This window comes from Antennarius striatus, chromosome 14 (assembly GCF_040054535.1).
Source record: "Antennarius striatus isolate MH-2024 chromosome 14, ASM4005453v1, whole genome shotgun sequence".
Classification (NCBI taxonomy): domain Eukaryota; kingdom Metazoa; phylum Chordata; class Actinopteri; order Lophiiformes; family Antennariidae; genus Antennarius; species Antennarius striatus.
This window is the reverse complement of record NC_090789.1, coordinates 20,690,591-20,705,937: the sequence shown is the minus strand read 5'-3', so window position 1 is coordinate 20,705,937 and position 15,347 is coordinate 20,690,591. Positions and strand designations below refer to the sequence as shown.

The 15,347-nt window shown below is 43.0% G+C and overlaps 1 protein-coding gene across 4 annotated transcripts in view; it reads right to left on the bottom strand.

The window, feature by feature from the left end:
• Positions 1 to 932: 932 nt before the first annotated feature.
• col28a1a (collagen, type XXVIII, alpha 1a) overlaps positions 933 to 15,347 on the bottom strand; it is a 30,782-nt gene continuing 16,367 nt past the window's right edge. For 3 of the 4 annotated variants that reach the window (XM_068333787.1, XM_068333789.1, XM_068333790.1), the window contains exons 28-35: positions 15,006 to 15,074; positions 14,845 to 14,925; positions 14,494 to 14,529; positions 14,373 to 14,409; positions 13,317 to 13,865; positions 9,179 to 9,327; positions 4,240 to 4,498; positions 933 to 4,162 (exon numbers count right to left, since the gene is read on the bottom strand). In XM_068333787.1, the coding sequence (XP_068189888.1) occupies positions 3,990 to 4,162; positions 4,240 to 4,498; positions 9,179 to 9,327; positions 13,317 to 13,865; positions 14,373 to 14,409; positions 14,494 to 14,529; positions 14,845 to 14,925; positions 15,006 to 15,074 (1,353 nt within the window). In that variant the 3' untranslated portion in view covers positions 933 to 3,989. Of the gene's footprint in view, positions 4,163 to 4,239; positions 4,499 to 4,781; positions 5,149 to 9,178; positions 9,328 to 13,316; positions 13,866 to 14,372; positions 14,410 to 14,493; positions 14,530 to 14,844; positions 14,926 to 15,005; positions 15,075 to 15,347 lie in introns of those variants that run through there. The other variant, XM_068333791.1, reaches the window with a different exon arrangement.

The following is a 15,347-nucleotide window of genomic DNA, read 5'->3' as shown; positions in this document are numbered from 1 at the left end:
GTCCATTCAACAACGCATTCTATATTCTTTGGGAAGCAGGGGTACCTTGGTGGAGTGATGGGGGCTGTACTGGAACAGTGGTGGGTGGAGAGTTGGGGTTTGGTCTAGAAGGAGACTTATTTTCATTTCCAATGTCGACACTGGACAAAAAGCTTTGTAATTCCATTATCCTTCATCGCCTGCAGCCACGAAACTAGTGAATGGATAGCATCTCTAGGAACACCAAGATAAAAGGTTTGTTTTCTACTTCTGACTTGTGAAGACGGACTCGCAAAAACCACTGATATCTAAAATAGACGTAGAAGGGATGCAAGAGGGTAGTTAAAAAAAATCTATATTGACCCCCGCAGGGAAATCATCTTTTCCACTCATATTTACACATGAAGAGCCAGTAAGCATGCAAAGTTGGAGAGAGCAGCGGGCAGCCACCTTGTACTCAACAAGAAACTTGTGTAGGTTGTTGCCTTGCTCAAGGGCACCTCAGCACTGCTCAGGTGGTCAACTAGCACCTCTTCAACTCCGAGTTCACGTTCCTACTTTTGGTCCACAACGGTCTTGAAGAGCTCACCCTCTGGTCCCCAAGAGCCACTGCCACCCCACACAGTTGGAAGTGGTTGCGGTAAAAGACAGATTTTCATCTCTTCATGATCCAGAAGATCCTGGTATAAGTCCTCCAGGATGTCAGAAGTACAGCACACAAACCCGGTTATAACACAGCTCGTCTATTTCATAGTTTGGTTTTTAGTGTTTTTGAGCTCTTGCTTATTACTGTAGGCTATTTTTAGTGGAATCTACCAACTGACCTCACTCAAAAAACGACATGCAGTACATATCCCAAAATATTTGAGTTAAAAGTTCCAACTTCATTCATATCATCTGCAATATATTTTCTTGAAAAAGGCCACTGACATTATCCTTCTTCAGGAAATTAGAGTTTATTGACTAAAATAAACTTTATTTTGTTCAACTTACATGCTCTGCTTGTACTCTGATTCCTTCTGTTACATTTATAGTATTAAACAATATATCTTACAATCAAGTGTTTGTCCATAAAACATGGGTGAACATAGAGATCAATAGACTTTAAGTTTAGCTAAAACAACTGCACAAGAAATAAACATAATGTAAAAATAACACTGTTGATAAAGACAAAAAAAATCCACAACATTTGATTCCATACTTTGATTAAAAACAGGCTTCAGGTGCATACATTACATCTGTAACAGAAGACAATGGGCTACACTTAGAGTAACATTTGTCTTCTTATTCTGTCCTAATGTGCAAAAGCACATGAAATAACGCTCATAGACTTTCTGGTGTTCTGATTAGTTCATAGTCTGTACAGGACGTATGAAGCTTCAGGACTGTTTTATTATTTTATGCATTTATTATTTCTACTTCATGAATCACAGGATTTTTAATGAATAAAAATATGACTATATGTAGTACATCATTATCATGCTGTCATAATGTCATAACCTTTTGGACACTTTGTGGAGTGGATCTGAGTTAGGTAGGGGGGATAAGGCTGCCCCCAGCAGCGTGGGATAGAGCCTTCCTCCTCACTTTCAGTCCATGTTTTTGTCTTGTTGTCGTGTGATAATATCGTTCTATTCTCGTTTTACAGTCTCTAAATTTTTCCTACCCATGTCTTAACTGATGCAAGCGTTATCTGCTTTGTTCAATCTGCACACAAATTAAAGGTGTCCCCACCTGCCAGGTGATTGCGGGGTAACAATCTTAGACCTGATCCAGTTATAAAGTCGGCTTCATCTCTAACATCCAGACACAAGACTAATGAAGACTTTCTCAACTAATTCAATGCAAAGTAAAACATTTCACAGCAACTCAAATGCTGGTAGAATCAATGACCCTAAATAAATTCTGGTGTGTGGAGACACTGTATTTAACAGATGAGTTTCATTTAAAATGAGCTTTTCATTGAAACCCACACTGAACTGCTTGGAGTACTGATGAGAGGAAAGAGTGATTCAATCACATTATTAGAGCGATTACACCTGTGCTTTAAGGCATCTGTCATGGCAAACAAACCCAACAACCTCCAGCAGTAAATAATCCAACAGTTGTTTCTCATCTTTTCTCAAAGGGCAAAAGAAAAAAGAAAATTACTACAATATTTTCCGCACTATATGGCGCACCTAAAAGCTGTTCACTTTTTCAAAAACCGACAATGCGCCTTATAATCCAGTGGTTAGACTAATCCAGTGTGCCTTATATATGAGAACTGTTTCAAAACAGGCCATTACCGCTGAGCCACTGCCGGAGCGGACACCTTATGATCAGACATCGGCGGTTCGATTCCCGCCCCCGCAAGCCATCCTCGGAGTGTGAGCTGACAGTGGGAGGTGTCAGCTCACCTCCCGGTCACTGCTGAGGCGCTCCTGAGCAAGGCGCCGTCCCCCTTACAAGCTGCTCATTTGGGGCGCACCCCAAACTCGTGACCCGTCACTCTGACTCCCCTGCACTGTTTGATGTTTGATGTTCTACCCAGTGCATGCTGACAGCCCCCTAGTGTGCTGTGTGTGTTCCAGGGGCCTGTACACAACATTGTTTGCTCTGTCTAACTCATATATTCTGTATATGCATGTACAAGAGACCGTAAAGATAATGTAACCACTGGGGATAATCCTTAGTTTTAATCTCATTGAAGACGAGTTCTCAGCTCTTATCTGTAACCTTAACCCCCACGCTGTTGCCTATCTGGTCAGCAGCCCAGACAGAATACACTAGTGTAAGCTCCCCCCCCCCCCCCCCAGTTACCTGTTGTTTCAGGTGTCAACCACGTTTGCAAATCAATTGTAGCATACCAGGCACCTTTGGCTAGCAGTAACTTGGCTCTTGAAATTTAAGAAAAGGCTGCAGAGTCTTGAATGTAATCCCTGTAGCACAGCTCAATCTGGTGGATGTCTAACACAACCACAGCCACTACAGTAGTTTCTATTCTATGTGCCTTATGATGATGTGAGCCCTATTCTGGAGAAAACAGTTATAAAATAGGCCATTCATTGAAGGTGCGCCTTATAATCAGCTGTCCTGTATATATGAAAAAAGTTTTTAACATAGACCATTCATTGAAGGTGCGCCTTATACTCCAGTGTGCCTTATAGGATGGAAAATACTATAAATGTTGCTCACACATGGCCCAGCCGGTTGTTCATTCCAGTGTGAAGGGAAATCAACCAGAATCAGGTCAGCACAGCAGCTCCACCCTCTAGGATTAGTTTCCTGTGATATCTTTCAGTCTTTGCTGAAAGCATGAAGTGAATGTTCGAGTATAAAAACGATCTTTCCCAGGTTCCTCCTGTCTGAACCTGGTTTGACTGACGACCACTGGGAGGACAGCTCCAGCAGACCAACGGCTCATCTGGACTTTCTGAGGGAAATCACAGCCGCACACCAACTGTTCTATCACGTCTCTTCATCAATGATTTGGGGTTGGATGTCCAAGTGAAGTTTGGTTTGATAATAATCATGACACACATCTACTTTATCAGCTGAGCTGTTTATGATTCCTACTGGAATATAACAAAAATCTAACATTGTTGGTTTCTGACAGCTGTTGACTTTAAATGATCTTTTTCTTTCTTTACACTACCTGTATTTTATTGTCTTGTGTAACAGCTCTACCTCTAAACAACATAAAAAAGGAGGTAAATATAAAAGGATTAGTCTAACCACTGTTTTTAGGCTGCTGCTAACTGGTATTAGTTTCAGTTGGTGTACATCTCTGAACTGATATTTCCCATAATGCCAGTGATACTAAATGCAACATGTCAGACTTCAACAGTTTGAATGTAGCCTGGGGAATAAGGGACTCCCTTCACCTACAGCAGGAGGACCAGAGTATGGCCTGAGTGTAGCTTAGACACTATATTCTGCACCCTCGGTCCCTTGTTACCCACTGATATACATTAATGGAAGCATGTTAGCGCTGTACACACACACAATCATCGTCTGAACGTAGTCTGTTACGTGTAGACACAGGAACTCTTGCAGCTGGCTTCAGTCTCAAAGTTGTTTGCGTTCCCCTGACAGCCTCCGTACCAGAACTGGGCACAGGCGTTGGACCGGGGGTCGTAGTACCACCTCACTACATACCGTCTGCAGGGTCCCAGTTCCAGAGGCTCGCCACATCCCCGACCTGAAAGATGAGAATCTGACAATGGGTCTGCTGCTCCATAGATTACTAGACGTGTTGAAGTACACTCCAAAATTTACCTGGCACTGAGGAATCAGTCACGGCAGGAGGGGATGGGCTGACCTGAGCCTGTGAGCTCACATTCTCATACATGCTATGACTTGGAGGTTGGGGATCCACGACGGCCACCTCTGGGTCTGCAAACGCTACCCCCCCAGGAGAGGCAAACGTGTTATCTGGCATCCCCAGCAGTCGCGTTCCATCCAGGTTTCTGTCAACTCGGCCTGGCTCATGGGGCAGTGGAGTCAGGGGTGTTCCAGTGTCCCCTGGGAGTTCAAGCTGGGAAGCAGACATCACTCCAGTTCATAGTTCACAAAGAGGTCTTTTCTGTCTTCTATGGACTCACTCAGATTGCAGTAATAACTCTAGTATAGTATGAAATTAAGCTTGTGTTTAAGTGATATGATCATCAATGTTTCGCAGCAGATTTGTTCAGACTGATTTAATGGCCACGAAATTTAATCAGGATGATTAAAGATGATCTGATCAATAAAAATAGTTTACATCTAATATATATTACATCCTGGATTGAACCAAAAAATTACAATTTCATTTCCCAAAGTCATCTGGTCAAAGGTTTCTGTTATGTAAATGGACAGTCTCCTGAGAACGTATTGCTGAAAACCACAGGACCAAACTGAAATCTCACTTATACTTTACAGCCATTTTTTCCTCCATCATGTCTTTGCAGAGCAGAAGAAAAAAGTAATAACAGTATGAAACAAAAGCTGGTGCCATGTGTCCACTCTCACCCCCGTGTCCAAACACAGAACGTGTGAATGCAAGAAATCAGAAAACAAATTCCTGTCATATCCATGCTGTGGAGGTGGTGATTTGTTTTGTTGTGTGTGCCTCCCATTGGGAGGGGACTCAGGTACACACACACCTGGAGATAATCATGTGATCACCACACATCTTTTGGCTTTTCCCTTCAGGGGAAAAAGACAAAATCAGCCAAAATCAGTCACAGTGAATCAGTGTCCTCTAGCATGTGCTGTCCCTCTGATGTACTCCTTCCTGATCCTATCCATCCTGGTCTCTCCCAGAGAGAACCTGTCTTAGCGGCCCCTTTCAGAAGGTATTTGTTGAAATTTGTTTAGTATAAATTGGAGAAAGGTCAACGGAACATCAATATTACTACATTTAATGTTGTTGGCTAGTTTAGTGTACAGTGCTTCCTCGCGCATTTGCGCATTAACGCTCGCGACTCCACCTCATCGTGGATTTTTGGTAGGCAGTCACGTGATACCGTACACGCATTCTATTGGCTGACGGCATCTGGAAGTGCGCTCCGTTCCGTAAGTCTCAGACTTCCATGAGACACAAAAGTGCTTTAAACAGTCTATCAGAGTGTTTTAAAGGTGATACAGATAGAGGGTGGTTTGATATTAGTATGGGGGGGTCAGAAACATTTAAATTACCTTAACCCTTGGGGACTGATTGGTACCAAAAGTGACATTTTTGTTGTTTTTATGTTTTTCTTTCCCAATAAATCAGTCAATTAAAAGGCTATATATATTAAATTTTGCCAGTCATTTTCTTTCAACTTTATTTTCTAAATTCCTTAATGCCTGTCATTGGAAGTGTATAGAATAGTAGATTGTCACCGTGTACACACAGGAACCAATTGGTACAAAAATGGTCTCATTGACTCCCATTATAACCACATATTTTTCATATGCTATAGGCATATATATATATATAATATATTAATATATTATATATGCATATTATATATATTACTATATACAATAATGCTGCCATGTTATAATGCAACATGATCTTCATTGTCTGCAGCAAGCCACTGTCCCCACATTGACCCCACAGCCCAGACACAGACCCACCGTCTGTGTTTACTCCTCCTGTTCTTATTTTCGTTCCTTCATTCACAACAACTACCTTCATGAAAGGTAGTTGGTGTGACAGAAGGACATGAAAAAGGACATGATTTGTTTTGCAGGTCTGTGTTTACACACCTGCAAAAATATGTATTTCCATTCATCCAATAGGTGAGCGGAGGCTTCTTTTGATCCAGCAAAATTTGCTGGATCAAAAGAAGCCACAGTAGATAAATGGTCGCTTTTAGGGGCCGTTGTTCATTCAAACAATACATGCCTTCCAAACCAGCCAAGTACGGACTCAAAATCTGGGCTTTGTGTGATGTCCAGACCTCTTACGCGTGGAGGCTCCAGGTTTATACGGGGAGGTCTGCGTCAGCTCCGGTGGAGCGCAACCAAGGAATGCGTGTGGCACTGGAGCTCACTGAATCGCTCCAGGGCCACACGCTGACCACGGACAATTTTTTTTTTACATCTTTTCCGCTGGCTGGGGGGGCTGGCTGTGCTCCCCCCGCAGCTCTTAGACAGTAAACAGCGGCAAGTGCAGTCATCGTTGTTCGGATTCACGCATGAAGACAGCGATCGTGTCATATGTCGTCCCCCCCCCCAAAAAAACAAAACAAAACAAACGTGCTTCTCCTGAGCACAAAACACCGGGAACCAGAGGTCCAGGAATCGGGGAAAAAACCCCCACAAATAATAATGGACTATAATCGCTGCAAAGGAGCCGTCGACCACCTGGACCAGGTATTTACGCATCACTTATTTATTTCACTTACTGGTATTTATTTACTGTTACTCACTACGTTTGATTGTGCGATATAGCAATAGCCTATGCACTTTATTTCGTTGAATATTTTTCTATTTATCAAGAGGGATGTGTGAAATTGTATGCATATCATTCGTGTAATTTGTTTTTCTTCCGCAGGCTTGTGGCACCTACTCCTGCAGCCGGCAAACGCGCCGCTGGCCCATGTGTCTTTTTTTATCACATGGTCCATGTTTCCTGCTACAACGCCTTCCGTCTTTTCTTGTCTGTGTACCCCGGCTGGAACAGCTCTCGGTCCACGAAACGCCACCTTTTTTTGGAGCAGCTCGGCGCAGCGCTCGTCACCCCAGCAATGGAGAACCGACCGCAGATGCCTAGAGCACCGTTTTCGGCGAGCCTGGTCCGTGAAGTCCAGGGCCGGGCCAATCAAGAGGGAGATGGGGCAGGGGAGGAGCCACAGCCGGTCCCGGCCAAATCACGTAAGACTCGCATGTGCTGTGCGCTGATCAGAAGGGAGTGTGGAGCCAGTGCGCAAAGTGTTACGCACATGCATGCAAGAGGCAAACAAGATTATCTGTGAGTCGTGTTTCAAGTGCCAGTAAACATTCATTCTCACACACGCACGCACGCACACACACACACACACACACACACACACACACACACACACACACACACACACACACACAACAACAACAACAAAACATACCATACCACGGCATACACTGCACAAATATTGTTCTTATGTTTGAAATTTAATGAATGTTGAAATGTTTATATGTATAATAAAATATATAGTTGTACGAAGGTCTCATTTTTGTTTGTCTGCACCGGACACGTTGCCATAGCGAGGCGCATACAATTTCATGACATGATCCGTTTTGGACCATTAGCCAATGTGTTCATTAACTTTAAAATTCTCTTTGTACCAAAAACTAATTATGCATTAAAGTTAATATTGTTACCAATTACTGGCATGGTCAAGGTTGTAATATCTTTATCAGAAATATTTAACCATATGCAAATTTTTCTAAATATTCCATATTTTGTGTTTTTCCCATTGGAAGAAAAAGAGGGTTGTCATGGCAAATTCCATATAGACATATATAATAATAAAAAAAACTTTATATCTATGAATAGGGCTGAAGTAATGGAAAAGATCAGATGCACTGAAAGAAAAAAATATTTCTGTATGGCATGTTTTTTTAGACTTTTATGAAATGTCAATTTTTTGTCTCTTTTGGTTAAAGTGTTTAGAAAAGCCAAAATTCTCATTGTACCAAAAACTAATAATGCATTAAAGTTAATAATCCTACCAATTGTTGGTATGGTCAAGGTTGTAATATCTTTATCAGAAGTATTTAACTGTCCACTAACTTTTGGAAATATTCCACATTTTGTGTTTTTCCCATTGGAAGAAAAAGAGGGTTGTAATGGCAAATTCCATATAGACATATATAATAATGGAAAAACTTTATATCTATGGATAGGGCTGGAGTAATGGAAAAGATTGGTGCGTTGAAAGAAAAAAATATATGTCTGTATTACAATTTTTTTGAAGACTTTTATGAAATGTCAATTTTTTGTCTCTTTGGTTAAAGTGTTCAGAAAAGTTAAAATTCTCATTGTACCAAAAACTAATGATGCATTAAAGTTAATAATCCTACCAATTATTGGTATGGTCAAGGTTGTAATATCTTTAGCAGAAGTATTTAACTGTGCACTAACTTCTGGAAATATTCCACATTTTGTGTTTTTCCCATTGGAAGAAAAAAAGGTTATAATGGCAAATTCCATATAGACATATAAAATAATAAATACAACTTTATATCTATGGATAGGGCTGAAGTAATGTAAAAGATTGGTGCATTGAAAGAAAAAAAAATATTTCTGTATTACAATTTTTTTTAACACTTTTATGAAATGTCAATTTTTTGTCTCTTTGGCTAAGGTGTAGAGCCATTTTAATCGGTACCTAAGGGTTAAATAGTAAGATAAATAGATCGCGTGTGGTTCCTGGAACGCATTAAACACAAAGAACGAGGGCGCACTGTATGTACCTTTACGCCATTCAATTTAAGACACTTCTATAATGTAGAATAAAATACATAATGTTGCTGAAGGAAAGGTGAGGGGGACATCAAGATTGTGACTCATAGTAGACCATATCCTCCACATTATGACACAACTAAGGCTGAAAAGGCCACAGGTTAGACCATCTTCCTAATCCTCATGCTGTGTTAACCAATGGTCACATAGCCTCAGCTTAGTCCTGTAGAATCATCAGTGAATAATGAGGTTCCATGTAGGTGAGTATAGAATGTGTGAGTACCAGTTTCCCTCAGTCATTACTTGTATGTGCTCTCCATCTGGGTTCTGTATGGAGAGGCTGTCCTCTGGAGACTCTGGGAGGATTTCCACTGGAGGAAAGACCGAGGCTGGTAGAGATGATATTGTGTTGCCTTGTTCACAAATCTGATGCAGCATTCTGCTTTCCAGAGCTGTACCAAGACAAAAGATAAAGCATCATTGGCAAAGCTTTCAATCTATGTTGTGCTCATCAGATGAATCCATGCAGGTTTCACATCCACAGCCCAAAACTTTCAAACCTACCCTGACCAACATCTGATTCAAGAACTTTGTCTTTGTTCTGATAAAAATTTGAGGTTCTTGGCTTGATCAAAATGAACCATAGTTTTTTTCATAATGTGTGTAAGAGCTAAACTAGTAAGTTTGATCCCGACATATCTACTTGGTCTCATCTCATTTTCATCCTCTCATCCGGAGTCGGGTCGCTGGGGCAGCAGCTTCAACAGGGAACCCCAAACTTCCCTTTCCATGGCCACATCCACCAGCTCTGACTGGGGGATCCCAAGGTGTTCCAAAAACCGGTATCGAGATATAATCCCTCCACCTGGTCCTGGGTCTGCCCCTAGGCCTCCTCCCAGCTGGACATACCAGGAATACCTTCGTAGGGAGGCACTCGGGAGGCATCCGCACCAGATGCCCAAACCACCTCAACTGACAAAATTATACGCAAAACAGCAGCGGCTCTACTCTGAGCCTCTCACGAACAGCAGCACGAATAATATCTCTATGGGAGACACCAGCTACCCGCCAGAGGGAATCCATGAGGGGTGCCTGAGAAAACCCATTCCAGCGTCTTGTACCTCTAATCTTTTGGCCATAATCCATCATGACCACAGGTGAGGGTAGGAACGAAGATTGAACGGTAGATGGAGAGCTTTGCCTCTCGGCTTAGCTCCCTCTTTGTGACAACAGTGCGGTAAAGCGACTGCAATACCGCTCCTGCTGCCCCGATTCTCCGTCCAATCTCACGCTCCATTGTTCCCTCACTCGTGAACAGGAGCCCGAGATACTTAAACTCCTTCACTTGTGGAAGGACCTCATTCCCCACTCGGAGAAGGCAGTCCACCGGTTTCCTGCTGAGGACCATGACCTCAGATTTGGAGGTGCTGATCCTCATCCCCGCCGCTTCACACTCGGCTGTAAACCGGACCAGTGAGCGCTGCAGGTCACAGGCTGATGACGCAAACAGGACCACATCATCTGCAAAAAGCAGCGATGCAATCCTCAGGCCACCAAACTGTGAACCCTCCTCACCACGACTCGATATCCTGTCCATGAAAATCATGACTAGAATTGGTGAAGGACAACACCCACTTGGAACAAGTCTGATTTACTCGAATGCAGCTCTCACTTTGGGCATACAGGGATTGGATGGCCCTGAGGAGAGGCCCCTCACCCCAGAGTCCTCCCATACCCGAACATATGCCTTCCCCAAGTCCACAAAACACGTGTAGAGTGGATAGGCATACTCCCAAGCCCCCTCCAGGATACCTACAAGAATAAAGAGCTAATCCATTGTTCCACAACCAGGACGGAACCCACATTATTTCTCCTAAATTCAAGGTTTGACAATCATCTGGGCCCTCCTTTCCAGCACCTTGGAGTAAACTTTCCCAGTGAGGCTGAGGAGTGTGATGCGCCATACACAGATTATTCCTCCAGACTTTCCCAGGTCACCCAGGGCACTACTTGTTTGGGCTTACCAGGTCTATCCAGAGGATTCCCCCACCAACGGACCCAACTTACCACCAGTTGGAGATCAGTTGAAAGCTCTGCCCCTCTACCTGAGTATTCAAAACACACGGTCTAAGGTCCAATGTAGGGACCCCAGGAAGGCCAAATACTCTGAGCTGCTATGTGGTGCATATGCACAGACAACAGTCAAAGTGTCCCCCCAAATGCATGCGTTTGAATCATTAGCTAGAGTGTGCATTCTTAATTTCCCTCCGGGGATCAAAACAGTATATTAAATTTAAAAAATTAAATAAAAATTAAATTAAAAAAACTCTAAGGCATAGGCTATGCATCGAGCGAAGCCCCACCAGATCACACTGATCACTCCACTGCACCCGTATGGCAGCGCACCTGACCCCAACGGTCCGCCCTTCGGGTCATGGGTTCACAGGGGTGAGGAAAACACTTTGCCTCTGTCGGCTAAGCCTGGCTTGGCCCCGTGGCAGACACGGCCACCAGACGCTTACTGACGGGCCCTCCGTCCAGGCCTGGCTCCAGACATGGGCACCGGGCTTCCTCTGGGCAGGGTCACATAATCCCCCCTCTATTTTCCATGTGGTTTTCAGAACCATACTTTTCACCTGGCTTCTTTAAACGTTATGTTGAGCCTTGGATCGAGGGAGTGTCACAGCAGGTGTACGAATTATAACTATTTGCATTCACCTATTCACATTCTGGTGTCACAGACAGGGGGAGCCCAGGAAAGACCATTTTGTCAACTAGTATTGTTCCGTTGGATGGTTGACATAAGTTGGCATTGAGATAATTATTTGGACTGAATTTTACATTATTCATTGTAAGACAATAAACAACATAAAAAAAAGTTTGTTTTTTTATATTCTGTCACATTTTCAGCCACAATGATGTGAAAGCAATTTTTTGATAATTTGGACTTTTGGCCCAATCAAAGGAAGTCACTATAGGATAATATAACCAATAAACAAAACATAAACAGACATAAGAAATTAAAAACTTGTGGGAACACAGGCAGAAAAAAGAGAACAAGTTAATTAACAGTGATATGATCTGCTTAAGAAACTAAAAAGTCAACTGAAAAAAATAGAACAAGAAAAACTGTTCAAGGATGAAAGTGAGATTGAGAGAGGATCCAAGAGGATGGGAGAACAATGGCACCTGAGAGAGAAAACACCTGCAGGATGTAAAGGCAACTAACACCTCTGAGTGACTGCTGTCCGCCAAACAGCAACCGCTACAATTCACTCCATTCGTTACAAACATCTACTGACAACAGTTATTGCCACAATTAGGGCAATAACTGTGTGAGATGGTTTGGACATGTCCAGAGGAGAGATAGTGAATATATTGGTAGAAGGATGCTGAGTTCTGAACTGCCAGGCAGGAGGCCTAGAGGAAGACCAAAGAGGAGGTTTATGGATGTAGTGAAAGAGGACATGAAGGTAGTTGGTGTGAGAGAAGAGGATGAGAAGACAGGGTTAGATGGAGGACACTGATTGGCTGTGGAGACCCTGAAGGGAAAAGCCCAGAGGAGAAGAAGAAGAAAAAGAAGAAGAAGACATCTATGTTGTGCTCATCAGATGAATCCAAAGTGAAATGCAAAACCACACTACCGGGATGCAGGTTTCACATCCACAGCCCAAAACTTTCAAACCTACCCTGACCAACATCTGATTCAAGAACTTTGTCTTTGTCCTGATAAAAATTTACAAAATCATGTGAATTTGTGCTGTACACATAAAATTTGATTGGTTGGTTGACAGATTTTTAATCCAATGGCAACAAATCTGGCTGTACACACCAACACATCAGAAGTTACTTAAATCAATCCACTGGATTGTAGAAAGTTCCTTGAAGACGTTTCATGTATCATTTAAGGGTCTTCTTCAGTTCTGAAGAATAACCATCACCTGGATGAACGAGAACCTTCACAGACACACCAGCACAACATTTCTGGAGTAGAGTATTAATACTAGCTAGTCAGTCCTTCCTTCCCTGCTTCCTTCCTTCTTTCCTTGCTCCCTTTCTTCCTCCCTTCCTTAACCGTCTTGTCTTCAGCCATTATTTTATATTCACGGGTCACAGCTTCTGCTGGAGCTACTGCTGGATCTCAGCTGGCTACAAGCGAGAGGCGGGGTACACCCCAAATAAGACACCAGCTCACCACAGGGCCACACACAGGCAGACTACCACTCATGGTCACATTCGCATCTCCCGACAATCTAAATTGACCAATTCCCACTTGCTGCATGTCATTGGTGGTGGGAGGAAGTCGGAGAACACATGTAAAGTCAGCACAGACAGAGCCCAGGTGGAATCACACCCAGGACATGGGATAACAATGCTAGGAGTCAGCAGCTTTTCACAGACAACCAGTTATTTGAGGAGTAAAATGACCTCATTGGCTTACCAGGAAGGTTTCTGAAGTCATCTATAAGATAGACATGCTCTTCATCGGAGGCGATGACATTCATCTCATCCTGGAAGTCTTCATAGAGAGGATCTGTCCTGTTCATAACTCCTACGGCAAACATCTCAATTCCTTGAGCGTGGGCTTCTGTTGCTGATTCTGCGAGCTGCATGACATCACGGGGGTCAGCTTGCCCATCTGTTAAAACGACAGCCACTTTCCTCACGCCTGGTCGAGAGGCCTGGAACATCCGGGTGGCTTGATGGATGGCTCCCCCCGTGAAGGTACCCTGACCCAGGTACGGCATCTGTCTAATGGCCTCCTTGATATGATCTCGGCTGGATTGCTGCTGCAGATTGGCTACCACTACGTCCATGTGGCTGTAGAGCACCACGCCAACTCGACTAGCCTCTGGACTCACTGGCAGCTGGTCAATAAGAGTGTTCACAAAGTCCTTCACCAACTCAAAGTTGTTTGGTCCCACACTCTCAGAGCTGTCTATCACAAATACCAGCTCCAGGGGGATCTCTCTGCATTTCAGACCACAGCCTAGAGACATGAGTGAATACATAAGCATGAACAATGAGGTTATTCAAGTGACCTCTTGTCTGTGTGGATCTTACCCGATGAAACAAAGTCAAAGTCAGCTTTATTGTCGCGTCAGTTACATGCGTACACATACCAAGACATGGAATTGCATTTCTGTCAAATCCTAAAAGCATAAAAGCTAAGAGCTAAAACGTTAATTACAATCAAACATGAGAGAAAAACAAAATAAAACAATCTACATGATGCACCATGGAGTTTAGAACCCTGAGTGTTTTAGTAAAAACAACAAATAACAGTGCAAAATGGCATTTAGAATAAAACAAGAGTGCCCCAAACGACCTATAGATACTTATCCATTGAATATCCGTTCACCTGCTTCTATCGCCACTCAACACTGAGTGTTTTTCATGAAGCTGTATCATATCATTGCACAAAGACTGGCTGCCAGCACTAAAAGACACTAGCAACTGATTAAACTACAGCAAACGGTAAGACTGTGTGACCTACCACAGATCTCCTTTATTATCCTGATGACTTCTTCTCTCTTTGAACAGAAATAAGGATGAAATAAATTAGCTCTTAAATTATTTTTAGATGTACCTGCATATCTTTCACTGGTGTCACTTACTGTCAGCCCTCGTTCCCCCTTTACACCAGGTCTCCCCTACAAAACAAAAGTCACAGTTATTTTAAAGTCATTAAACTCCTACTCCAGACTCCTGAAGATTCATCCAGATTCACTTTCTGTTCAAATCAAAATTTGATGGAAGTGGAGATTCTCTTGTGGAATACCACTAAGGCTTTTAAATAAATAATAAATAAATAAAAAATGTCAAAATGATATTTAACAGAAATGCTGAATTTCAGCAGAAATGCTATTGAAGTATTCAAATCACCCAATAAAAATGCTTCAGAAAAGGTCTTGTAGTAAGTTTGGGACCATGATAAACATAAACCTAGAGTCCTCATTGGACATTACCATTGGTCCAGGAGATCCAGGTTCTCCATACTCCCCCTTGTCTCCTTTCTTTCCCTTGGCTCCAGGAATGCCTCTATCACCCTGTGTGTGTGAAAAGGATCTTTATTACTGCACATATGTAGAAGAGGTGATAAGTTACCAGTCAGGAACATTGCTTGTACCTTCTCCCCTGGCAGGCCATCCCCTAGTGCCCCCCGGGGGCCAACTGGCCCTTGAAACCCAGGCTCTCCCTGAGAAGATAAATTGATGAGCTATTAAATGAAACAAGGGACAAGCCGTCAGCCCCGTCCATGGATTGAAACACTGTGATGGACAGCACAGGCTAACAACTCAGGCTTAGAAGATAGAGGTCATAGAGTCAGCTCTGTTACTTGATCCCATGAAGATCAAGCCGAACAAGTCCAGGAGCATCTCCATCGTCAAGGGGAAGCTGCCAGACCACCACTTCACATTGGCGAGGAATATGATATGAATGTGATACTTCTCCTTACTACTCGGACATA